The sequence below is a fragment of the Battus philenor genome, unplaced genomic scaffold (genome assembly GCF_028537555.1).
Source record: "Battus philenor isolate CCGP_79_NKW_IND1 unplaced genomic scaffold, ilBatPhil1.0.hap1 SCAF_5, whole genome shotgun sequence".
In the NCBI taxonomy this organism is placed as follows: Eukaryota; Metazoa; Arthropoda; class Insecta; order Lepidoptera; family Papilionidae; genus Battus; species Battus philenor.
Genome location: NW_027181715.1, coordinates 5,436,314 through 5,462,835, shown reverse-complemented (window position 1 = coordinate 5,462,835; position 26,522 = coordinate 5,436,314). Strand labels below are relative to the sequence as shown.

The window sequence follows — 26,522 nt, the reverse complement described above, 5'->3', positions numbered from 1 at the left end:
TTCTGATAACATTTCCACATAATACGACAACAAGCATTGTCGCGATCTAATACATCACCAAACGAATTTCAACTTTATTGACCCACGAAAAATCACTATAGAACCTTTACAACACATAATAAATTGTTAGATAATCGTGCAATTAAAAATATTCTAATTTGTACATATAAAGGTCATTTTCGAATGAACGAAACAAAAGTGTTCGCAGGGGACTCAGACGCTTATCAGTGCGATGTCACTCCGAGACGTTTTATAAGTAGGCGACACAAGCGTGCGCCTCCATTACACGTACGGATAGCGCAGTGACCAGTAATAAAAATATACGATAAAATAAACAGTGCAAAATGTTAGTGTTCCCACAAAGGAGGTCTGATATACAAGAAGGTTGTAGAACACAACGGTGGATGCTCGCAGAGAGCTTCGCGCCTTATTTAGCCAGACCAGTGTTGCCGCCTCTACCGCCACAGGTGTGAATCTTTTAAGCGTGTTTAGTGCTTACACAGAAAAAGTTTCTTATTTACTTTTAAAGTTTCTTTTTCATATTATTACTAATATATAACCTTCATTTTATTTTGTTAAGTTACGTTACATGGAGTGGTAATTTTAAATTTTATTTATTCCTTTAGTTGGAAGATGAGGAATCTTCAGGTGGTTCATCGCCTGAGCGAAGCAGCAACGAGAATAATGAAATAGAGGAAGGCATATGCGGGTGGCGAGGCTGTGGAGCGCGCTTTCACAGTGTAGCCAGATTGTCTGCCCACATCGCACGTGGGCATGCCCACGCGCATAGAGACGGGCTCTTCTACTGCGGCTGGAAAGGCTGTTCTAGACCTCTGAGAGGATTTAATGCTCGGTAATTATATATCTATCTAATAAAAAAAATATATAGTTAAAAGTAAAATACCTATTTCAAAAAAGAATATTATGTTCTAATAATTTTATATTGTCATACAGATACAAAATGCTAGTACATGTACGTACACACACAAACGAGCGGCCACACACATGCAATCAATGCAATAAGTGCTTCTCCAGAGCTGAAAACTTGAAAATCCATCTCAGATCCCATTCCGGCGAAAAGCCTTACGTCTGCCCTTACGAGGTATGTACGAATACTAATAAAATAGCCATTGTAACCATTAAAGTTAAATAAAAGAAAATTAACGATTTATTTTTTTAACAGGGTTGCGGTAAAGCGTATTCAAACTCAAGCGACCGCTTCAAACACACCAGAACACACACCGTGGATAAACCGTACTGTTGCAAAATACCAGGATGCAACAAGCGGTACACAGACCCGTCCAGTTTGAGAAAACACGTAAAAACGTACAAACACTTTGCTTCTGAAGAAATCACTAAACGGGAATCATCAGACGAGAGCCGGGAACAAGAAAGCTTTTCGCCCACGCGGGACAACTGTTACGTCATAGATCCCGTCTCACCTTTACGAGGATGCTACAGTTACCCCAGTAATGTGAATTCACCAAAAGTACCATACAGTGTCGTACCGTTATCAGAACCACTTGGCTATAGTCCACATGTGACGTATATGAGGCCGTTAGAACCAATTTATCCATTAAGAATCCCGCCAAATGAAATGTCTTACACTGAATACACACAGATGTACGAACACGCCTATAAAAATTATTATACAAGCAATGTCACTTACCCTGTACTCCGTCCAAATGAGAAATCCTATGTCTACAGTGACCGAAATGTATTAACAGAGAACAAAGAGACAGTCGTTGACTACGAGGCAGTCGAAGAGGTGCCTTTAAACTTAATTTGCTCCAAAAGAATAGAATGCGAGCCCATCGATGAACTAGTCAGGTTTACCGATTTGCCTTTAGATTTAAGTACAAAGAGTTAATTTAAATATAAAAAAAATAAATTATTTATTCACATTAATATATTTTTATTAAATACGTTTATGAATAAAAATTGTGTAACATGAAAAAAATAAAATTGCTATGTAGATTTCTATGCCCAAAAAAAACTGATTCCGATGTCTATTTATCATTTATATCATAAAAACGACCTAAACCGGTCCTTTTAGAAATGCACGGGGGAGCCCTATGTCCAACGGTACGCGTCTTATGTCTGAAACCACATTAACAAGGAAACAATTAATACCAATATTCAAGGAAGTCATGATAAAGACAGTAAAATTAGTAGGAAAAACGTCTGTAATGGAATCTCTCAAATATTTACCCATCTTTACTCCTGTTCATCACATTCAGCATTTTATTTTTATCTCAAAGACAATATGAATGACGTGACTTTCCGGTACAGTTTATATCATTATCTAGAGTCAATTTGCTCACATGTAACTATATGTTCAAAGTAATCTTGTTTCCACTGATTACTTTCATTATCTGTGATAGGTTATTTCGAAAAAATAGATTCCCTTTTTTATTTCTTAGGTGTTATTAGAAATCGAATATCCGCGAGTGCCTTAAAACGATGGTGTACGACCAACACGTTGTAAGTAATCACGGTACTAAAAAGTGATCTCCCACTTCTAGCTTCATTAGTAAGTTCACAGTCGCTTAACGTGCCATAGGTGCAATAGGTGCTCAAGATATCTTTACGAGATCGAATCAGGAATACACCAATACCTCACTTTGCGTCGTGCTTACGTTCCAAAAAAAAAAGGCCACTGTCAAAATCGTTTTTTAAAAAAATCTCCATAGCTTCTTCAATCAAACACATCGCTTTAGAAATTTGTTTGAAGATTAAATTTTGTTCTCTGGAGATTTCTATTAAACGGTCACTGTCATCTTCTTCATTAGCAAATGGCAATTCCATTTGTAATAGTTCTTCATTAGAGATTTCTTGGTTGTGCGAGGTGAGGAATTCATTTATGTCAGTCTCCTCCATGCCTTCAAAATTAGACTCTCTAGCCAAATTAGAAATTTCATGACGAACAGCTGGTGTACCATCAACTTCTGCAGCGCTTCGGTGCAAATTCAGGCCATATTTTGCGCCAAACACCATTCATGCAAGATAGTTAAACCTCCTCCCACGAATCGGATATAATTTCTATGACTTTCATAATGTTGAACTTTTTCCAAAACTCTAGCATGGTAGGACCATCAGTCTCACCTAAAAGAAGTTTAAATATTCGTCAAAGGTCGTTACTACTTTCAAAAGTCGATATTGCTCCCTGATCACTCGGCTGAATAACTGGTGTCGTACTAGGCGGAAAAAAAACAAATTTCACGTTTTCTTACAACTCATCTACATAAACTGGGTGTCCAGGAGCATTGTCTACTAGGACCAAAGCCTTGAAGTTCAAGTTTTCCTTGTTGCAATAAGCTTTAATTTCTGGAATAGCACAAGTTAAAACCCAGTTTTGAAGTAATGAATTTATCATCCATGCTTTTTTGTTTGCTCGCCAATGGACAGGAAGCAGATTCTTTGAACAACCTTTGATAAATGAGAAATGGTTTAAATTTGAAATCACCATTTGCATTACCACCAAGAAGAAGAATCAGTCTATCCTCGCTAGCTTTAAATCCTGGCGCAGAATTTTCTGTTTTAGATAAGAAACTTCTGTTAGGCAGACGTTTCCAAAATAACCCAGTCTCGTCAACATTAAAGACTTGTTTCGAATCATAGCCACCTTCATGAATTAATGCTTTTAACTCTGTCGGGTGGCGTTCTGCAGCAGTTATATCAGCGCTAGCTGCTTCGCCTTTAAAAGCAATGCTGTACAGATTTGATCAGTGGATGAATAAAAGTGACCATTATAGCCCTGCAAATTGAAGTGGCATTGGGCAGGCCAGAGCGCAGAATAGAGGGCCGAGGGGGTTTTAAGATTCTGAGGTGGAGACCGCGGACCAATAGTCCAACTAAAAGATGAACAGACGACGAAAAAAATTTAAAGCATTCCGCTTCCAACGTGTCACATTGGAAATTTAAAAAGGCGGCTTAAACCCTGCGGTCAACTTCCTACGACTAAAATAATAATCAAAAACAATTTTGGTAATTTAAATAATCATCTATTAGGGGGACCGGAAAGTAATGTCGTTTTCTCAAGTTAAATTCACACGACTACATTTTTAACAATTTCTTATTTTATCGTTATCAAAAATCTTTTGCCATCTACGTTATAAATTTCTGATGCCGGAGCGGTAAAGATCAATCGGTTTTTTTTGTAAAACATATCGACAGAAACGACATTACTTCCCGGTTCCACTAATATGTACCTCAAGTATAACTAAGCAGTTATCTCACAATCCAAACCACTTGAACTGCTAGAGCATTGGTTTATAACAATGAGTGATAATCATTGACGATAACAAATAATACTCTTTTGCCGAAAAGTTGCCAACGAAATAAAACAATAAATTGCCAAATATTATTTATTAAAAAGTTTATGATGCCTTACAAGAATAGTCTCTTATACAACAAGAAGTATGGAAATGAAATGTTGTACTAAAAGGCTATGCTTGTACAAGACGGGCCATTCCGTCGGCGATGGTGTTGAGCGCGGCGAGATCTTTCCTAGCGGTATCCATCAAGTGCGCCATGCCACGTTGCTCCAACGTGAGGAACTGTTTCACATCTTCTTGAGCTCCTGGAGGACCAAAATACTCTATTATTACAACTCAAATGTACAAATATCTAAATAGTATTCAATGGAATCAACATATACTATTTCCAATCGAACTTTTGCAAGGAAGTAAAAGGTACGATTATCGTATAGCAGACGTCTAAACTTATAATGAAATTTAGAGATGCGTTCACATGTGGTTACGTTTTTTTTGTTTGATAAAAATGATCTCTTTGTTGGTTTTTCGATGTACTTGTATTCTATGTGCGGGAACTATACGTTCACTAATCAATAAGAGCACTTGAATACACATTTTCAAATGGTTTTGAAATGTATACAGGAATTATTGTACATGAGAAGTAAACGCATCCCGCACTTTCTGTTAAAGAAGATTTAATTTTTTAAGATTTGATTTATTTAATTTAAAAAAAAAATTAAAACACTAATAATGCTGATTTCTTTCGCTAAAGAAATTGTCAAACATACCGTTACCAAAATGTAAAATGTAGTATATGTAATAGACGAAGAGACTGTTTCTTTAAAACCTAATTTTAAATGTATAAGTAAGAAAAAAAATCATTAAAACACGTATGAAATAAGTATTTACCTGGATCCAAATGATAACGTTCCTGAGGTGCGCCGGCGCTTGCGCTCCGCTGCAGCCTCACCGCGCATAAAAGTTCATTCAAACGACCCTAAAAACAATAACATGTTAGTGAGAACTGATTTTAGATAATACCCGATGACCACTATTAGAATTAATTTTACCAGAGAACATAAAATCGTAATATATTAACGAAGCGACTTTAATAGCAAATTCCCAGTATATATATCCGAGTGTTAATCCTTATGGTTTTACAGGGAAACGTGTAACACGATATACTCTATGCTACCCCGAGAAAGAAATTATTGTCAGATGAAACCACTAAGACGTACCCCATAGATGTCTTCAGAGCATTATAAGAACTTTGTGATCATCCACGAAACGCACCGGTGGACCAATAATTATCATATGTTAAAGATATTTATAGCAAGATATTTGAAGGCGGCTTCACAACGTAACGGAAATAAACAAAAGAATTACTTTCGAAATCTACCGCACACAGTAAGAATATTTTTTGATTTAATTCGTAAAATTATTTTTATCTCTTTCCATAATAACCCAAATCTTTTACTTTAGTTAATTATGCGTGGATATGTATATATATGCGATCTTTGCATATTACAAACACTAAGGTAGGTTTTATATTTATTTTTATTTAATTTCAAATTACGCACGCATGTCCCGCAATATATTACACAAGCGTACGATTCGGTTGTAAAGCGTCGTAGTCATGTATAGATATACAAGTCTCAACACTGATTTTTCAAGACCAGGATTCACGTAACGTCATTTCAAATTAATAAAAGAAATGGTATCATCAGCGCCGTGTATCAAAACATAATCTTTTAAGCGGCCAACAATATGAATAAAGTAATCGAATACTTATAATATCAGCAAATGCGTCGGACGCTTTCGTCCACCAGCCGGTTGTAACCGGTTGCACAGATAAGATAAACGTATTTAAGATTGCTGCAAAACACTGATACCGCACCTATCGTCTAGACTACATTGCCACCTGACACATATACGTATAGTCTAATACATCTTTATCTTAATGCGTATTATTCCGGACGTGCGTTTTGACGGAGAGAATACTGTGTCATCACCAAAAAAATTCAAGCTTTTAAAACAACTTAGATTATGCATATACTGTATTCTAATTAAATAGGGAACAGTTATGATGATCCTCTTCACTTCACGTAATAAGTTCTAGAGAAGCCCTTATAACGGTATTTACATTCACCGACCAGACTCTTCGACTTATCTGGAAATCCGTTCCAAAAATGAAATGATGTTCGCTCTTGACAGCCTTATAAATCCTTTAGAAAGTTATTTAGATTTTCATGTTATAACTCTCACAACTACTTCCACAAATATAAATTCCTTATAAATTTATTACAAAGAATTGATATTTCCGACATTACAAATCAAATGCCGGGTACTAAAGATAATCGTCACTAAAATAAATATTATTACACAAAGCATCCATGGTAACTGGCCACTTCTGTCAAAATTGAATAAGATTGTATCATGCAATTGATATTTTTAAACCTACTGCAATTATATCAAGGTAATCTCTGTCTAAATATTTTTATTACAAAATCTTGTGCAATATTGTTTTTGCGCACGCCCCTTTGACATTTAGAACTATGTCCACTTCAATCCTACCAATCCAGTGGTATACAGATACAATATAACATATTATATAAAAACCCTGAGTAGAGGATAATGTTTTGGTATTGACTTCTGAATGAACTTCATCGTCCAAAATAGAATTGAAAATAGATAGCAAATTAATAGGTAAAAATGAGATAAGAGTAAAATAGAAGCAGTAGTAATTAATAATAATTGATAATTAGAAGTAGTAAAATATCTTTGAAAATAACCTCGCAGAAATAACGGTTATGGTAACTTACTTCATCATTAAAATCATCTCCGAGAGTTACAATTCATATCTTGCAAAGTAACAATAGTTCTTTTATTAATATTTTTTCACATGTGACACAAGAAGAAATTCAATGGCTATAAATCTACCACTATTTAAAAGTGGAGAATACAGTGATCCCAACAACAACAAAAATGTATTTCTATGGCCATCACCGAACAAAGTTTTTGAAAAAAATACCCTCAATCAATTATTTGATCACTTTACCGATAAAGAAGTTTTTCAGAATGAACAATATGGTTTTACTCGATTGCGCTTCTTAAATGCATATTTAATGATTGGAAGGAGTAACAGAATGCAATCGCAATATTTTGTACTTACTCTGGGGCGTTCTGTGTGCTATATTCGAATAAAGAATATTTTGGTTTTGTTAATATTATAGAACAAGACTCAAAAATTATTAAATTTTAAATTTATTCTTCATCAGCATATCCATGATGAAGATGTCTAATAAGACTGATTGAAAACGGCCTACTTTCAGCGTTTTCGAAAGATCTTAACAAAATCATCTGTCTACTTGTGGGTGGAAGTCGTACGCTGAGCTTGCCTGTATGTGGTCTTCACTATTTTTTCACAAATTTATTCCCCTCACATATTTTATTTAAATATCAGCATTCCAGAATAACTTCTACCGGTGTAGTAACAGGTATAACTTTTTTTTTAGCGGACCTAATCTCAAATTAAAATATATATTTGTTCATTGCAACTATGACCATTGTGGGAAATTAATATAGATCAAAATTTATGAGGAAATTGAACCGTTTGGTGTAAAGACCTTTTAAGCTGGAGAAAGGAGTACACAAGGGTTGCATTACATGTCCACTCTTTTTAAATATATATATATATATATATATATATATATATATATATATATATATATATGGAGTTTATTATTAGAGAAGCTCTAAAAGGGTGGAATTACGGTATTATAATTGGCTAAATGAGGATCAGTAAAATCCGATTTTCTGTCAAGCTTGTCGCATATTCAGAGCGCTAACTTGCGGTTCCGCAGTGTTAAGCGAGATGGTAGGATTTCGGTCTTGCAAATTTATATACCCATTATTTATATTTCTACTGTTTCCTTACTACTGCCTAGAAGAAATTGCCTCGTATGATAAAATCCACTGTAGTTTTTTTGTTTATTATTATGAAACTATTTGTACTATATTTTTTTAAGAGTGTACAATATAGAATATTAAATAAAATAAATTGTCGTTTAACAGCTGCATCGGTCAGTATTTATCAATCACATAAAGTGATCACTTTAAAATATGATACATTGATTTATTTTTTATTGTAATGCTACAATACAATAACTACTGGCAGTATAGTCTATAGAGACAAATATTTAATTATAAATACAAATTTGACGGATCAAGTTAAAACAAACTAAGGTTTAGAAGCGGTGACGAAGGAACAAAACGTTGATATCATTTCGCATTGTAATCTAATATCAAACCCATACATATAGCACGCGAAGTGTGCGGGCATAGCGTTATCACATCGCCATCGAACACAAATATCCCCATACAAGCACTGCTCCGTCTATAAAAATGTCTGGAGATAATATCCTGATAATACTGATAATGAGCACGCACAAAGCGAGTGCGTTGAATTATAAAGATAAAGTAACCATTTGTATTATCATACAACTGTATCATCCCGTCTCGTGTTACAACTTTCAGCGGTTTTAGAGATGGCTTCGGTAAAAATCGTTTATAGATCTTAGTATTTAAATAAGAAAGATGATATTTATCATCTATCCATTTTCATGTAAAAAAGTTTTTTTAACATTACTTCATTAATTCCTTATATTTAAAGGAAGTAACTTTCTTCATCCAGCGACATGTATATATCAGTAGTCGCCAAGCACTTTGATATTTCGAGCCATTGTTCAAAATTTGAAATTTTTCGCAAGCCCCAATTTAATACGCATTTAAAACATGCAAACGAATATTTTCTTATACAAATATTATATGACAAAAGTACAAAATATGCGAATTGAAATTAGATATAATGGCACATACGTGTGTACTCCTAATAATACTTAAAATGCATGGAGCGTAATACATGTCATCTTCATACTAATTTGTGGATGATATGCATGTTTACGTTTTCATTCACCATGAGTCACTTGTCTCTCGAGTAAAAATTCTCAACCTACTATTGTAAGCATTTATACACTATCCGATCCTATAAGACATACTTTCTTACTAAATTGGATAGTGTACACACTTTAATATGTATTTAACGTTTGATATACATAAATTGATTGTTTTATATATATATATATATACACACACACATATATATATATTTATATATGTATATATATATATATATATATATCTTCTTTGTTTATTAATATAAATCTCATATGTAATGCTACATTTAACCCCGCTTCGTATGTAATTTTAACACGCCAAATAATAGTCAGGACTTAATATATATAAGAGCTACTTTGAAAAGAAACATATTTTAACTAACGCCTTTTCAACCCTCTTGCGAATGGAATTAATTAAAGTCTGGTCTTATTTACCTCCACTCATCGTAAGGTATATTCCTACCATATTTCAAGTCTATAAGCCATTTCTTCCAAATATATTGTGATGAATCAATACATGAATGGAAACTCTTATAAAGTATTTTTAAAAGGATTGACTTTTGCTATACTGACAACACTGATGATATCTTTATGGTGATGACATGTTTCATTTGTTCCAAGGCTTCGTTTATTCGACTGACATATTCTGAAGAGTCGAACTATCCGTTCTGTGTCTGGTTGGAGTGCTGAAGATGATTTCAATCATCAGTGAGGCCGTATTTATAGAAATATGTCGTATGGTGGCTCGAACACGCTTGAACATGTTAAAACTTGAACGAAATTAATTTGGCTATCATCGACATACACGTGTAGCATTAGCATCGATAAGTTAATTTCCTATACGTAAAGATTCTTGTGATTACTGGATATATATAAATATATTGTTTCGTTATGACTCTAGAGCAGTGTTTCCCAACGTGACGCCCACGGTCCACAGGGTGGGCAATTTGATTGTAAAGGGGAGCAATTGGAAAATGGACACGACACGTGCCTCTCCGTCTTGATTTTTTTGAATGAAAATATTTAATTTGCTTTCAGTTTCTATCATAAATGTGTAATGTATTACCTCTAACTTTTCCATAATCAATAAAATAAAATAATCTACCTTTCATTTAGACTAGTGGCTCCTCGACATTTTCTTGCAGACAATTTTCAAAATTTAGCTGGTCCCAGTGAAACACTGGTCAAACGAACACTGTAATTCTCTTAAGTAGATAAAAATTCGCGTTTACGAATTATAAGGCCCCATTTTTTTGTCACGCTAATGTGGTCTATGTACTTTAGAAACTGAGGAACTAAACCAATTTGTAATGTCATGACTTTAGAGTAATGATTTCTTTACGTGAAAACTTCGAATTGGCCTTCTGTTATTATAAAAAATGTATGTATTAGTTCTAATTGTTCCGTAATAAATAAAACTTAAAAAATAATGTACTTTCTATTTTGACGTATTGACCAAAGTATTCTATTAAAGTGAACCAACACGTGAACTAAGTTATGCTTTAGCTGCTGACTGTTTAATATAACGTAAAGAAACAATAGCTACAGCGGACTTCAATCCGATGAAATTTTAGTAAAGAGCAAACAAAGCCGAGGCTTTTCCTTAAAAAAGGTTTCAGGTTAAGCACCTTCAAGGTCCTGCCCCTTGGAATCTGGAAATTCCATGAAGGCAGCAGTGTAAATCAGATAAAAAATTACATTGAACAGGGGCGGCGCGGCGATCTGCGAAGTGAGCTCGTGCAAGCGTGCCCTCGCGGCCTCCTCCTCAGGACTTAGGGCTGCTCCCACACGACCCAGCACCTCTTGGCGAGCGATCACCTAAAACGAAATGATGTCTAATAACTTAACGTCTTAAACCAACGAACCTTCGGAAAACGAACGCGCTGCGAAATAGGTCAACAACAACATACATACAGACACCATTCCGGTCGGAACTAAAGATTTTTATATGAATTACTCCTCTAAAAAATAATAATGTGTCTATTTGGTACTAGTGTAGTTTTTTTTTGTGAATTTTGTCAACTTAAATAATTTTAATTGTATTAAATGCAATAAACAAATTATTACTATTATGTATATTACTATTGACGGTACAGAGATAAATTGATAATGATATTTATTTTGATATTTATTGATGATAAATATTTATGTATATGTAGGTATATATAGAAATTTCAAGTGCTGTCTTTATGTACGTAACTATTCTAATGTTAATATTATTATGTATATAGACTAGATTTACTTATACATATTGACTATGTACTGTAATCAAATTTTCTTCTGTTTTAGTTATTACTGTTCATATTATTTATTTTTTAATGGTAGCCCAGTAATTATTCGTCGTTAGGACGTCCACTCATGGAAGACGCTGCAGGTCGGCCCTTTTGGAAATCTATGGTGAAAGTCTTTGATCAGTAATGAACGTCATGCAGCTGAATTGATAAAGTAACAGCATGAGTCACCTGTAAAAGCACGTGTCGTAGAGCGTGTAAACGAGCTCCAAGTTGGGCCAGATTAGCGGCGGCAGCTGCACGTCGCGTCCGCAGCTCGTCCAAGGTCTCCCCGGCCTTACGAAGCCAGCTCGCCTGCAAAGCGGCTTGCTCCGCTTGACATCTTGCTCGGTACTTTATCTGTTAAGTAAACACTTATTAAACACTATTAATGAACAGTAGTAGACTAGAAACTAGAAGATGTTTTTTTACGATCATAAGTAGGGACGGTTTACATATATATTATGTATTTTGCACATTAATTGAAAACCAAATTCAATTTGTACAGTTCTGTCCTTTTATTTAAGAAAGTAAAATTGTATAATATCACCATTTCAGACGTATTACGTCCACAGCTGGACATAGGCCTCCCCACGTAGACAATTATTGATTAAGTAAAATTTAAAAAAAAAAACTGCATTTGCACTTGATTTCGTCAGAACGGAGATCGTTAACTAACAATGAATTCACCTTCATAATTCAATAAATTATAATTGTTTGCCAGTCTAGGCACCCCTAGCAGTTGGGTCTGAAAGTATGACTCTAATTGATCAATGTATACTTGAGTTTCTAATTAGTAAGGATTTGTTTGTTTATGGAGCGTGGATAAGCTTAATTATATTAATATATTGATTACTCACTTAATTTAATCATTAAAAAAATCACAGAGGAAGATTGGTCCAATGTAAAAAGATACAATTCGTACATTACTGTATCTTTACAAAAACAAATAATACTAAATAACATATATACCTCAATTTGACATGAAAATGCACTATCTTAACAGACTTTGATACTAAAATTGTATCTAATGTAAACAGTTTTAGTCAAATAAAAAAAAAAACTGCATTTGTCCTTGGTCACTTAGTGCAGATCGGTAATCGGAGGGGTTTGAAAAACTTTTATGTGGGCACTGTAAACTTGACTTTTATTCTTTTTTGTTTGAACTACTACAACTACTAACAACAATCTACAAATTACCTCGGTAAACCCTACAATAGGCACAGGAATGTAGTTATCCGGATCTGGATTATCAGCTTGAGCTTGTTTCCACAGCCGCATGTCCATACCTGTGATGAAGTAAATATGCAATAGCACATTAACATTCATAGTTAGTTGACAATGTACAGTTAAATTCATTAATTTATTAATTAACTGTCCCGGTAGACTCTAGAGAGGTAGAGGAATCTAACCTGGAAAGATTTGTAGTTCCAGTTAGCAAGCCCAGTCTCATACTTTTATTACAAACTAAAGGGACATACTTCAGAATAATCATTTTATTTATTTATATTAATAAAGAATATTTTCCACGTAAAATTTAATTGTACTATTAACCACGTATTTGCATGATATAATATTAAATATTAAGAACCATATTTTCTATTAAAAGTATTATATTATAAAAGCACACAAGTTTTTAATAACTTAACATAAAAATAATTCCAATAGTTAATTTAGGTTACTTAAAAGTATTTATTAACATTGAAACAACATTAAAGCGATAAGGAGATATAGTTAACTACCTGGCGGTGGTGTTTGCAGGTATTGGTCGAGCATTTGTGGTGTAGGTTTTGTAGCGGGTGTGACTGTAGTGCAGCCAGTCGATGTCAAAGTTCCACGAGCATTGCCACTTCCCAAAAATGCACCTAATTCTGACGCAGAAACATGGGCCCCACCCGCATTCTTATCCACAACATATATAACAACCTAAAACATACAAGTAATATTCAATTATTCTTCATAAAGTGGTAAGATATTATGTTTTTAGTCATATCATAAACTAATATACCAATTTCCAGTAAGAGAAATAATGATTTTTTTAATCGATATTTTTAAAATTTATTATTGTGAGACTTATCATCCCAACATGTGGTTTACTTATGTTGACCTTAAGAGATGTAACTAATCCTTTTTTGAATAACGAATTAGATTTAAAATAGTTTTTATTTATTTATAACCTTAAATCTAACCATTTGTATTTCAGAATTTATTTAATGTACATGACTATTTATGTTTCATTCCCATGCCTGTTTTGTCTTCCAGGAAAGGACACCCATTTTCTTTCATTTGTTCTTATTCTTTGTTACCCTGGTCTATCTCCTCCCAGCCATCTTCCCTATTTGGTCCTCTCAACATTAGAAGTATCCACATCTTTCCTTTTATGACTTCTTGGTTACTATGTTATAGGATTTTCTCTTTTTGTGTTTCAAGTTCACTTTGTTTTGTTCAGATCTTCATTTCTCACTTTATCAAAACTTCTCTATCTCAGAATGCTTCTTTTCATTGCCCTCTGACTTACTTTTTATTCAAACTGGGCTTTTGTTAATGCTCATGTTTGGCATCCGTGTGTGAGGATTTAAAATAGTCAGCACAAGATATATTAACAAGGATGAACTGTTTTCAAATCTCTACTTACACACCAGCAAGTGTAGTTTATAGCCTTATGTACTCAAACAGGCATAATCACCTCCCAAGATTATATAATATATATTCGAATAGCTAATTTCTAGTCATTAGTATGATCTGTATACATAGCATAAGACATTTAACTACATACCGCCACCATCAGTATTTGATATGCTTACTAATCTAGCCAAACAATTATCATCATTATCAATCAATCATTTCAACCATATGACCTCCACTACTAGGCCTGTATATATAGACTTAATCATAGATTTTTAACAGGATCGATTGGAAGCAACCCTAATTAAATGCCTCCCGACAACTTTAGTACGGTTGTCTGTCCATCTTGTTGGAGTGATAACACTGTGTTTGCCGGTCATTAATCTCCAACCCAGAAACTTAAGCTCACAGCAGCCATCTATTCTATTTGCTATGTGGCCTGGACAGTGGCACTGCGTCTTCTTAAGCCAATGGTCAATATGACAATGGATATTGACAGTTTCAAATGATTATAGATTGATATTTAAAACAGATAATTAAATACATAGGTTGTATTACCTGACTCTTATTTTCAGAAACTGGTTTGACTGATTCAACATTCACAACCAGATTTGGTTTGTTTCCAAGAATACTGGTCAACATTGTTATCAAAGCTTGTTGATTATTTCTGCAATAAAAAAGTAATCAAAGTTATAAAAGCTTTCATTGCATTTGCAATACCTATATGAAATCTTATGCAAAACATACTTAATTTCCTGTTCCGATTTATTGAACAGCATAGCAACATGACCATCTTTATCTTCTTTTCCTGCTAATCTTGAATATCCAACAGCTTTAAAACGACAGAGTGGATTCTGTTCATTCAACTCCAAAGCTGGTGCATTCCTACTGTAATATGCTTGACCTGTAAAAACAATTAAAATCTTTAGCTATTTTAGTTAGTAAATCAGAACAAAGATGAAGTATGATTTTTTGTGTCTGTGTGACAAAAAATTTAATATACTAATATATTTACAACCAATTTTGCAACCACCATATGCTTGATACTCAAAAACTTTGTTACTGCATATTTTTTTTATATTTGACCAATGGAAATAACTGGTCTCAATTGACTCAAACTCTGTTAAATAGCTTTTTTGTCATAATTATTTACGAATGTTACGGTAGTAGGTAGTAATGTTAGGTCAGATTTGTTTGCATTATAATTATTAACATACAAAGACGCAAATTATTATAAAAAAATCTTAACAAAATAATTACAAGATGTGTAGCATGAGGAAGGCTCTTATAAAACAAATAGAAAAATGCATAATTAGTTAAAAGTTTTCTTACCATAATTTATATAGAAAACTACTGCCCCTTTTCAAATATTTGAAATTATCAAAATGTATAAAAGGGGTGTTAGGATGGAGTAAAAAAAATAATATAACATAAAGCACCATAAATTAATATTATAACAAAAGTTTAGTAGTGAACAAAATGTAAAATGTAAACAATTTTCTCCATATTAAAATATTAAATCAATAAATGTGAACACTTTAAAATTTTGACATTGGATTATGACAGATCTATATTATTTGACAGCATCTGTTGAGACAGCTTATTAATAAAAATAAGAAAATTTATTCAAAATATTTCATTATTAATGAAAAATCTTAAGACAATGTAACTTAGGTCTTACATATATCTGCCAAATGTCCATCAATGTTATGTTATGGTATAAATAACTCACCTACACCCCATTGGGCCTGTACAAGGTTCCATTTTGCAAGTACCTGATCCCTTTCATCCCCAAATACACAACAGTTAAACACAGCTGCAATAAGTGCTTCATGTGCTGTGGAAGGACCTTGTTGTTGCGGTTGCTGTTGTTGTTGTTGCTAGAAATTAAAAACATATTTACTTGACGAGATACACATTATATGTATTAAGACTTTTTCACAAAAAATTTAACCATAGTTTTTTGGTCATAGCTACTACTGTTTAAATTTTTAACAAATGAAAAATTTGTCTTTTATTGCTTGAAGTTTCAAAAACATATAGGAGGTTATACAAGAAGCCAGTAGTGAGAACCATACTGTTCTGTATATATATAAAATAAATGAGAAATAATTTTTAGATGATCCAAGAGTAACCAAAAGAAAATGATATCTTTAAAAAGCAGTTTATTTCAAAACAGCATCACAAATTGAAAAAGAAAACACCAAACCATGTGATATATTAAAGTTTATGGGAATAGAAACATGTGCCACAGATTCTAGTTCAGTAGAAATTTATATAGGGGGCCTGTATGGCTATAATAATGATGAGGTAGCCGAGCACTGAATGTCCTGAACCTAGACATGTTTTTTACCTTTACATAAGCTTTTTATTGTTTATTTTATTGAGTTGAGATAAGAATTAATGACTTTAGAAGGATGTAAGTTATGCTTGTTTTATAAGTGTCATTGTCATTGTTTCAGGCCTTCCCCAAAGATATTTATGGGGACATATAACATAATTGCCACTTCCACACCAACTTTAAATTAATATTAAAATAACCAAATCAATTGTTGGAGCAAAGGATAAAGACATTTGTTAAAAAATACCTGTGGTTGTTGTCCAAATGTACCTGTGGTACCTAACCCACTGCCAAATCCAAGAAATCCTGTTGTAGCTGGTTTGGTTCCAAATGTGGATCCAAAAGTAGATCCCGATACGGCTGAAGTACCAAATGTATTTGAGCCTAGTGTATTAGTACCAAATGTTGGAGCAGTACTGCCAAATGCTGATGTACCTGCTCCAAAGGTTGAACCAGTGCCAAAAGTATTTGTGCCAAAACCTGTTCCAAAGCCTGTAATAAGACACTATAAGTAAATATTACAGTAGTTAAGCATAAAATACAAAAGTAATGCTAAAATTAAAGTTATTACTTTTCTTAATTAAAAACCAAATACTGAATCATAGATAAGATATGTTTTTAAAATCTTTGTGTCTTTAAGAACTTAGTGCAACAAAAATATTTTGGAAACATCTTTTAATACTATAATTGTGTGACTATTGGTTGTCACAAAATAAATGCTTGCAAAGCATGTTTATTTCAGAAATGTTAGTATTATTCAAACTATTTACAATAATTTTATAATAATCCTATCAAAAATAAATAGGTATCATTAACATACCTGTTGTAGGTTTTGCAGCAGAAACTCCAAAGCCTGTTCCTCCAAATAAAGAGGGAGTATTACCTGTTGGTGCAGATCCTAACTGTGTACCAAATGGTGTGGCTGCAGAAAAAAATAGTTTGGTGGCATAAAATCATTGTAGCGGTCTTAATAAGGATCATAGTTAGTATTTTATATTGATACAGTTTTCAAAAATGTTCATTAATAATGATTTTAACATGATTAAAATTTAATCACAATAAAATTTGGATTCAAAAGTCATAACTTTATTCAATTTATCCAATAAATACACGGCTACATGCTTCCGCAGTTCGATCTGTACACTTCATGCTAAAAGTTTTATTAGATATATTGTTAATTGTAAGAATTTTTGTATAATACGAAGTTTTCCTCTAATATAATAAGTTTTAAATAAACCTGTACTTGTAGCAGTAGATCCAAATGCACCAAACCCAGAAGAGGAAGTAGTAGTTCCAAAACCTCCAAATCCAGCAGAACTTGTGGTTGCTGTATTTGTACTTCCGAAAGAAAATGCTGCTATAAAAATAAAAGATATATTAATTATTCTGAATTTATTTTATAATTAAAGTGATTATTACTAAGAATGTTTCCAAAACCAAAAGTAAAATAAAAATTAGTTACGTTTAGCGGCAGATCCAAATGGTGCATTTTGTTGACTTGTATTCGAGCCAAATGAAAAGGACATGATGTCAATATGTAATTTAATACACCCTTTAATATAAATTATTTAAAACAATATTAATACCCATACAATCTTATAAATTTATTTCAAGAGAATACTAATTGAATCTTTAGATTGACGTTTAATTTGAAGTACACAATAAACATTGGCATTTGAGGAATTGCTCCACAGAATATCAATGAACATGGCTATTAAATTAATAACCTATCACATACATCTTCATATTATCTCCTTAATTTATTAGTGATTAATTGTTAAAGGATTACGAAATACGTTTACATGTTTAAAATTTGGAGGCAGCAGAAATTGATTAATAATATACAAGTATTTCTAATGATTATAATTATAATGATATTACTACTATTAAGAATGTGTGTAACAAAATCTTTTATTATTTTGATACGAAGGTTTTTCTATTAAGTTATCCTTGAAATTGAATTATAGAAGTCAGTAAATAATCTACAATGTAAAATATCGTTTAACATGACTAATCATAGTAAATATGATAAAAATAGTATATTACAATAACTACATTACGATACATTAAAGTACACAAATATGTTTTTACGAAAGTACAAGTGGTACATAAAATTTTCTATTTATTATCACTACCAACTATTAATAATCTATAGAAAATTTTATAGTCTGTGTGTTATTAACAATGTGTATGCTATATTTTAAGAAGTTTTTATCTGTGGCTTACATGCAGCGCACACTTGAAGTGAAAATTCTTGAAAATTATTCTAAGCTTATAATTCTTTGTTAAAACACAAGTTACTCAAACAAAATAAAAAATGTCTGACTGGGATACTGTTACAATTCTTAGAAAGAAACCACCTAAAGCATCAGCATTAAAAACCGAACAAGCAGTAAACGCCGCACGTCGTCAAGGTTTACCCGTTGACACGCAACAAAAATATGGTGCAGGAACTAATAAACAGCACGTAACCACAAAAAATACTGCAAAATTAGATAGAGAAACTGAAGAGCTACGCCATGAAAAAGTACCACTTGATTTGGGAAAACTTATTATGCAAGGAAGACAAGCTAAAGGTATGAGCCAAAAAGATTTGGCTACAAAGATATGTGAAAAACCTCAAATTGTAAACGATTACGAAGCGGGCCGAGGAATTCCAAATAATGTAGTTCTAGGAAAAATCGAAAGAGCGATTGGTATAAAACTACGGGGAAAGGAACGAGGCCAACCATTACAGCCTCCTGGAGGAAAAAAATAACGGATTCCCTAGGAGGCGAAGACTTTACTCCGACTTGTTTATTGCATAATAATATCTCATTTTGCTGTTGGTTCGTTTACATATTACTAACATCGTGTTAAAATATGATGTAAGCATTTATTTTTCTCTGGTTTCTGGAACATTCTGCCTCGAATGTTACCACTTCGAAAAAAATGTCATAATTACGGTCTGTGGAATTTGGATGTGATATGCAATAAAGATAGTTATTTGTATGTTGATGTTTATTTATATAATAGTACATTATGATCTTATACTGTGATTTATCTTAAAATTAAAGAGTATTCTTACCGATTTTAAGTGGTCAATATTAATTTTTAGTAAAATATCTTTCCTTTAAATAATGAGATTATCTAGCCGCTAGCATACATTTGAACTCAAATAATCATCATAGAATCCAAACACATTTTTGAATCGCTTAACAAAAGTTAAACTTAAGTTTATAACAAAGAATTTTGATTGGTTAAAAATGTGCGTAATAAAATCTGCACTGACGTTCACTCTTTCAATTGAGGAAAATTTTTGTTTATTATTTTATTTGCTTTAATTATTAACAGTAAAAATGTTTATTTTTAACTACTACAAAAAATATTTTAATAAAAGTTCAGTTATTTTCCCCATTCCCTTGTACCCTATATTCCTTCTTTTACCTAGACTAGTCTATTTTTACATATTCGATAAAATTACAAGAATGAAATTAAATGCAGTATAGATTGAAGAATGTTCGATAAGGGAAAGCTACTAAATGTTTACCATAATTGTACGAAATTAACGGTTTAAGTTTTTAATAGTATAATTAGAGATTGATTTCATTTAATTATAATGGTATATTTTAAGTAGTGGTACAATTATTATTTTTAAAGTCAAAACATTTTCTATTTTTTGGGCTGGCATCATTTGGCTGTCAAAAGCTTAAAGCGAGGAAGAACGTACATGTGTATGTTGTTTTTGTCTCTATCTAGAATTAAGTGTATTTGAGCATGTTAATTTTAATGTTATAATTTTAAAAGTGATTCAATAATATGAAAAACCAACTTCGCTCCTGAAGCATTATATAATAATACCATTTATTATTTTTCTAAAAATATTACTCAATACAGTTTAATGTGTATACATATATGGTATTAGTTTTTTATAATGAATGAGCCTCAGACAGACTCCGAAGAAGAGATTTTGGTTTTTGTAGAATTTAAAGACTCTGTAGACATAGACAAATACAAAAATATCCATGTGTTAGGCATCGATAGAAAAAATCCTATTATACAACTGGATGATACATTCTTCACAGGTAATATTTTTTTAATGCATCACAAGTACAATTCCTTGCTGAAATAGTCTAAAATATTTTAGTTTTAAAACCATGCATTATTTCATTCTTAACACATTGCATATTTATTTGTTTATTTCTTAAATCTACAACAGGTACCTTTAAAAATCCTCTGGGGACATATTTATTTTTTGAAGAAGATTCTTCGCCACACTGTGACGATCCATTATTTGACAAATTGCCTGAGAAAAATTTGAAATACTTGTATAAAACATCTAAGCTCCTTTCCATGGAGCATGCATATGTTACACCTAAAGAAGGAACTGGTAGGTCTTTATACTTTAGTCTGTAATAATATTTTTAATTTATTAACAGTGAAATATGTGTAACATCGAGTTTTATACTTGTAACAGGTCTTATCTTTGTGACAAGCTATGAACCATAATTTATCAAATGGACACAGGCCAGATGTTACTTGCATTCATAATTTATGGCTTAAAATCTCTTAAGATCTCATGATACATTTCTTCCAAGTTGATAATAGATTCAATCATGTATCCCTCCAAACACCAACAATACTTTAGTGTCACAATTTGTGAGCAATTGAATATTAAAAGAATTATAATTTCTCTTTATCAATGGAAAATATGTCTAAATTAGTAGTTTTGTAATAATTACAACAGATACCATATTGTGCTGGAGACTGCAGCAGTCTTTGGCTGTAGGACTTTGCTTTTCTGCCTCAATAGTTAGTCTGTAAACAGTATTATTTATCATTTAAAAAATTCATATGCCTGCCAGAAATCAGGATTTGATACCTATGATTTTGTGACCAACAACACTAAACTCATTTGAGAAAAATGAACATGTCTGGTTTGAATTATTTTTAATATTAATATTAATCAACAGATTCTAATATACAAAACCAAATGCAAAAGTCACAATCAGTTGATCCTATAGAACCAGTGACCTTCAATACTTTACAAGAAGCATTGGAAATATTTAAGAAGGACAGAAAGGAACATGATGAAAGTAATGCAACACCAGAAAACAATCCATAGCTGGTGTGGGTGATATCATTATTAAGATTTATGGTAAACTAAAGATCTGTATTATTTCAAATTAGATATTTATGTTAAAAAATCACAAATTTACAGAATCAATACATATGAATTTGTGTTATCATTCAGAGCATACTAGGGCTACTAAGATAAGCATAATGCTTATTAACTTTGCACAATGATTGATCTATCATATAGTTTCTTAAAATTTAATAGATCTTCTACAAGAAATTTAACCAATGCCCCATTTTACAATAAATAATTGAAAAATTAAAAATTCAACATTTATTCAAATAACTAAGTAAAATGTATTTTCATAAAAACAGGCATTTTATAACACTGTTGATTTATCTTTGGTTACACTACTGTCCCTTTGAAAATCTACACCAGTTGGTACTACCATTGGAGTCCACACATTTTCTATGATTGCAACAACACTAAATAAACCAGTTAAATTTTTATAATTTAAATGTCAGTATAATCAATTCATAGCAAACTGCTAATGTACTAATTTTTCTCTATGAATAAAAACAAGAATTGTCAGGGAAAACTAAAAGTATACATTTTTACAAGTAATATATGTTATATATCTATGCTGTAATCTTTTGTGTAAATATGAATACTCTATTAAAAACTTTTGACATAAAATGGTTATTTTTTTCTAAAACTAATATAATCTTTGCTAACTAATGTAATTTTTATAACGGTTTTTAGATTTTACAGGCTTTACTTATTTTTGGCATATAATATTTTTTTTATTTAATAAAATGATCAGAACAGAATATATGCATATTGAATTTGAATTGCATTGATAATAATCTACATCAGAACATTACTTATTAATTCTTCACACATCGCACAATCACAACAATGAATAAAGTATAAACACATCCACTAAATTACAATAGAGAAAAATTAAACATTGTAAATATATATGTATATATATGTGTGTGTGTATGTATGTATGTATATTAAAATTTGTATGACATATTTGAAGTGGAGAATGTTGATGCATGTTTGTTCGACAAAAAAAACTTACCTAAACGGCTACCTACAAAAATAAAATACTTCATCTCGGTTTATTGTAAACTTTCTTAAACTACTTTATTGGATTATTAACATCTGTATGTCGGGGGAACAACATCGGTTTTCTTTAATAAAGGAAACGAGTCATTTTTACGTGGTAATTACAAGCAAAATATACGAATACAATTTTTTTTAGTTTTATTTTGAACGATCTTAGTACATTTTTAATATCAAATTTTACTTCGCTGAAACTAATTCAAAATAAACATTATTAAAAACGTGACAGGCCTTCGTTACGCTCAGTTGACAAAGTAATTTGTTTAATTCATGAAAATCTCATGTTTCAACGAATTCCTAAAACAATATGAAGTTAAAAGTTATCTTCATGAGATTCCTAAATAAATTGTCAAAAAACGAAAGTATGCGAGTCATTTTTTACGCGATATTTAAATACTCTTCATCGATAAAAATAAATAAACTTACACGGTTTTTTTGTTCTAGAACGAATCCTTAAAATCATTTTTTTTAGTTTTGCGTCGGTTGTTTATTCACCTACGCGTCATAAATCACGCCATGTATATGTCTATGTGACTTATTTACGGGGAATACCCAAATCATGATTCAATATGAACCGACGTGTTGATATGAATTAGTTATTCAGTATTGTGTGTCAGGTGATAAGGCCTTGTAATATAATTTAAAAGTAGTTTTTTATTTGTAAGTGTAATTTTCAGTATAATTTATACTGTTGTTAACTTATTACTAGTATAGATTAAGAGTAATATTGTGTTAAATTTATAGATAAAGTTATATATATATATATAATTCCTGCATATTTTTTTATTTGCACTATTTTCTAAGGAACGTTATTACCGTGTAAATAATAATTAGAGTTATTTTTCAACTTTTACATCCTTCGATTGAACTGGTACATTGTTTATGACGTACTTCGATTATGATACTTGGGGAATCCCCCACAGCTAGCAGCGAAGCTACTGGTAGCATTTATTTATTATAAATGATTTGTAGAGGATAAACTTTTGCTGTCATATTGAAATTAACGATGCTAGATGTAGCAAAGATATCAGTACGTGACCACAACCAGGCGCTTTTTGTGTATTATTATTATTATAATATTCTTTTAATTCAGTGTGTAAGAATCACGTAACGTTGAAATTATTGTGACATGTTTAAGGCACTTTGTGACTAAACAAGGTCCATCGATAATACTATACTATGGTGAACACAAGAGTGCAGTGTTTCATAAAATTATGTGATACAGTATCATTCATCGAATTTGTCTTTTTTGGTGGTATTTATAATAACTAAGGCCTAATATAGTAACTAACTCTTGAGTCTCGGCTCGGGAGGCTGAAGGGACGGAAGGGAGAGATGGAATTCACCTTGGGCTGTCACTTGACACGACTGATATTCTGATACGAATATGTATCATTGCATGCTAACGGATAAAGGCGCCTGGACATATCCTCATGATATTCAGATTTAAAAAAAAATATTACTCTACTAGGTTTTTTTTTAGTTCGACCCTATTAAGTTATACGTATCGATCTTACTTTTATGAATTATACTCATTCCCACGGGTACATGTTTAGTGAGAACTTATGCTATTAGTTTTTGTTTTATATTACAGTGTAAGATAAAAGAAATTAGCCATTGATGGAAAAACTCTTATGTATATAAATTAATAAAATGTTATGTAAAGTACATATTAGTCTTATGTTTCAGAATTACAATGAAGGATCAAAGGAAAATAGAACAGAAACACTTAAAAATGGAAGAAGTATTGCAAAAACTTAATGATCAGTTCATACGGTTAAAGACAAGTGATAGAAAGTGTAATAATTTTATATTACATTCTGTTCTTCAAAGTATTATTCAGAAAATGCGTACATGCGATAACTTATTTGATAACATGAAGCCAAGGCTGGATTACTTAGGAAGTTACTATGATGGTCTTCGTGTGGGAGAACCAACAGAATATGATATTAATATCATATTGCATATACCAATTAATAACTGTAAAATTGTTTTAGATTCAAGCAATTCAGAATGTGGTCACACAAGTATAACTTTGCCGTCTGAGTTCAGACGATTAGCTAATACTCCTGAGACTGCCGGTAAAGGATTTGTTAAGACACAAGCATGGTGCGACAGCAATCATCGTTTGTCCATGTTAAAATTTCATTCCTGGATGCAAAGTGTCATAGACACAACTTTAAAATCCTTACCTTACAAAAATGGAAAAAGAGTTCTTATGTCAAATAACATTAATTACTATATCGAGTCTAAAAGATCTGGTCCAGCAAATACAATAATTATTATTAAAGAAGACAATACAGTTATTGATGTAGACTTAGTGCCAACTTTTGCATTTAATTTGCCTAAAATACCTATCAAATCAACAGTTTGTTTTAAGAAAGTTGAAGATACAAAAACTAGTCAGTATTTTGTTGTTCCAAAACCAACTTCTGATGAATTTTGTTGGCGCTTAACATTTCCAATTCAAGAAAGGTTTCTGATCAAAAATAAACACAATTTAAAATGCACATTAAGATTGTTAAAACATCTTCGAGATGTCCAAGGGTTTAAAAAGTTATCCAGTTATTACATAAAAACTTTGTTTTTATGGGAAATGGAAGCAAATAACGAGAATTTCTGGGTTAATAAATCACTAACATTTTTACTTTTGTATATGTTAAAAGTACTTAGAGAGTCTTTATTAAAAGGCATAATTAAAAATTATTGGTGCCCTGAGCACAATCTTATTGGCAAATTAAAAAGAGACACCTGTCTAAATTGGGGAAATAGATTAACATATATTATTAATGAATTAGAAATGAAAGGAAAAAAAAATGCCCTGATAATCTTTAAGTACTTTACAAACAACCATTTAGATAAATAATAAAGGTAAAGTATAAAAATATAATTATGTAATAAATAAATTATTGTAAATATACAATGTTTTATTATTATTTATTTGATTTTTGCAAATATAATTTTACTTCCCCTTAAATAGCACAACATAATTTTTGAAACCACAATTGAACATGCAGAGTAATTTAAATATTTTTGTTTTAAAATTTAAGGGTTTTGCAAACTTTATTTTCGACATAAAGAAAATTATTTTACATTGCCTTTATTTAAAAGATGTGAAACTCTTTCTAAAAAGGATCAGAAAAGTTAGATTATGACTAACTGATAGTGCCATGAAAAATTAAACTAAAAAACAACCTCGCTTGTATTTGAACAACTATGGTTACTTGTTTAGCTTAGCACATTTTTTAGAGAATTAATTAATCTTGAATTATTCCTTATTGGTAAAATATACTTGGCATTGTTTACCGATAGATATGTACATTTATATAAGTCGATCTAGAGAGATGGAATCAAGGTTGGTTTACAAAGCAAATTATATATAATAAAAAAATAAAAATCCTTACAATGGAAACTATTATTCAGCTGCGTAGTAAGGTACAACTCAACCTGTACTATAACGCTGATTTTCAGTAAAGTATCTAGTTTCTTGATATTTTTTCTAGTATTGCTGGTGGTACAGCTAATATGAATTACAATTTTCGCCACCGGGTGGTAAGTTCAAGTAAAAAATATAAATTTTATTATTTCTGAAGTAGTAATGAATAAAGTTTATAATGGCATTTAAAGTTCACGTTTTTTTGTTTTTAATAGTTTATTGACAATTATTAGAATTAAACTTAAACATTAGTGTTAATATTCTACCGCTTACCCAAAAATAATTAAAGAAAAATTATTGATTGATTTTTATTGAAGATTTGTAAATCTTACTTTGCGTAGTTTTTTTTTAGCCAGCTAGTCTTGACTACATAAAATCGTACTAGTTGGATAAACGAAGTTATCATGATTTCGGTCGTAAGACCAAACTTTTTATCTATTTATTTGTAATAT

At 31.6% G+C, this 26,522-nt stretch overlaps 5 protein-coding genes across 8 annotated transcripts; 4 read left to right on the top strand and 1 right to left on the bottom strand.

The window, feature by feature from the left end:
- The first annotated feature begins 299 nt into the window (after positions 1-299).
- On the top strand, positions 300-1,904 carry LOC137929643 (zinc finger protein GLI2-like). Its single transcript, XM_068772689.1, has 4 exons — positions 300-467; positions 627-853; positions 955-1,102; positions 1,184-1,904. Exons 1-4 carry the CDS (start codon positions 345-347, stop codon positions 1,868-1,870), a joined length of 1,185 nt encoding a protein of 394 aa, XP_068628790.1. The 5' UTR covers positions 300-344; the 3' UTR covers positions 1,871-1,904.
- Positions 1,905-4,361: 2,457 nt separating this feature from the next.
- Nup54 (nuclear pore complex protein Nup54) lies at positions 4,362-18,095 on the bottom strand. 3 transcript variants are annotated; one of them, XM_068772682.1, is made up of 13 exons: positions 17,910-18,095; positions 17,685-17,804; positions 17,268-17,369; positions 16,695-16,939; positions 15,839-15,986; positions 14,854-15,010; positions 14,665-14,773; positions 13,224-13,407; positions 12,682-12,770; positions 11,674-11,841; positions 10,910-11,029; positions 5,166-5,253; positions 4,362-4,582 (listed from the first exon to the last, which is right to left on the bottom strand). In XM_068772682.1, exons 1-13 carry the CDS (start codon positions 17,971-17,973, stop codon positions 4,449-4,451), a joined length of 1,728 nt encoding a protein of 575 aa, XP_068628783.1. In that variant the 5' UTR covers positions 17,974-18,095; the 3' UTR covers positions 4,362-4,448. The 3 variants fall into 3 exon arrangements, with proteins under 3 accessions (XP_068628783.1, XP_068628785.1, XP_068628784.1); XM_068772684.1 differs by having other exon boundaries at positions 17,691-17,804; XM_068772683.1 differs by having other exon boundaries at positions 17,685-17,801.
- A 562-nt stretch (positions 18,096-18,657) lies between these two features.
- Positions 18,658-19,438, top strand: mbf1 (multiprotein bridging factor 1). Its single transcript, XM_068772692.1, has one exon. The coding sequence runs from the start codon at positions 18,765-18,767 to the stop codon at positions 19,203-19,205; it is 441 nt and encodes a 146-aa protein (XP_068628793.1). The 5' UTR covers positions 18,658-18,764; the 3' UTR covers positions 19,206-19,438.
- A 716-nt stretch (positions 19,439-20,154) lies between these two features.
- On the top strand, positions 20,155-24,401 carry LOC137929644 (general transcription factor 3C polypeptide 6). 2 transcript variants are annotated; one of them, XM_068772691.1, is made up of 4 exons: positions 20,155-20,511; positions 20,646-20,816; positions 21,400-21,596; positions 24,325-24,401. In XM_068772691.1, the coding sequence occupies exons 1-3, from the start codon at positions 20,361-20,363 to the stop codon at positions 21,549-21,551; spliced, it is 474 nt and encodes a 157-aa protein (XP_068628792.1). In that variant the 5' UTR covers positions 20,155-20,360; the 3' UTR covers positions 21,552-21,596; positions 24,325-24,401. The 2 variants fall into 2 exon arrangements, with proteins under 2 accessions (XP_068628792.1, XP_068628791.1); XM_068772690.1 differs by lacking the exon at positions 24,325-24,401 and having other exon boundaries at positions 21,400-22,165.
- Positions 23,472-25,500, top strand: LOC137929642 (cyclic GMP-AMP synthase-like receptor). The gene is made up of 2 exons (XM_068772688.1): positions 23,472-23,693; positions 24,324-25,500. The coding sequence occupies exons 1-2, from the start codon at positions 23,641-23,643 to the stop codon at positions 25,498-25,500; spliced, it is 1,230 nt and encodes a 409-aa protein (XP_068628789.1). The 5' UTR covers positions 23,472-23,640.
- Positions 25,501-26,522: the final 1,022 nt, after the last annotated feature.

What these genes read in the sequence shown, in the direction of transcription:
- LOC137929644 (XM_068772691.1), top strand. Translation starts at nt 20,361, where the DNA reads ATGAATGAGCCTCAGACAGACTCCGAAGAAGAGATTTTGGTTTTTGTA. An exon ending in GGATGATACATTCTTCACAG is followed by an intron (nt 20,512 to 20,645) that starts GTAATATTTTTT and finishes AATCTACAACAG; the next exon opens with GTACCTTTAAAAATCCTCTG. An exon ending in TACACCTAAAGAAGGAACTG is followed by an intron (nt 20,817 to 21,399) that starts GTAGGTCTTTAT and finishes ATTAATCAACAG; the next exon opens with ATTCTAATATACAAAACCAA.
- mbf1 (XM_068772692.1), top strand. Translation starts at nt 18,765, where the DNA reads ATGTCTGACTGGGATACTGTTACAATTCTTAGAAAGAAACCACCTAAA.
- LOC137929643 (XM_068772689.1), top strand. Translation starts at nt 345, where the DNA reads ATGTTAGTGTTCCCACAAAGGAGGTCTGATATACAAGAAGGTTGTAGA. An exon ending in CTGAGAGGATTTAATGCTCG is followed by an intron (nt 854 to 954) that starts GTAATTATATAT and finishes ATTGTCATACAG; the next exon opens with ATACAAAATGCTAGTACATG. An exon ending in CTTACGTCTGCCCTTACGAG is followed by an intron (nt 1,103 to 1,183) that starts GTATGTACGAAT and finishes TTTTTTTAACAG; the next exon opens with GGTTGCGGTAAAGCGTATTC.
- LOC137929642 (XM_068772688.1), top strand. Translation starts at nt 23,641, where the DNA reads ATGCTAGATGTAGCAAAGATATCAGTACGTGACCACAACCAGGCGCTT. An exon ending in CACAACCAGGCGCTTTTTGT is followed by an intron (nt 23,694 to 24,323) that starts GTATTATTATTA and finishes CTTATGTTTCAG; the next exon opens with AATTACAATGAAGGATCAAA.
- Nup54 (XM_068772682.1), bottom strand. Translation starts at nt 17,973, where the DNA reads ATGTCCTTTTCATTTGGCTCGAATACAAGTCAACAAAATGCACCATTT. An exon ending in CCTGCAAACACCACCGCCAG is followed by an intron (nt 12,771 to 13,223) that starts GTAGTTAACTAT and finishes ACTTCATCACAG; the next exon opens with GTATGGACATGCGGCTGTGG. An exon ending in CTATTGTAGGGTTTACCGAG is followed by an intron (nt 11,842 to 12,681) that starts GTAATTTGTAGA and finishes TTTACTTAACAG; the next exon opens with ATAAAGTACCGAGCAAGATG.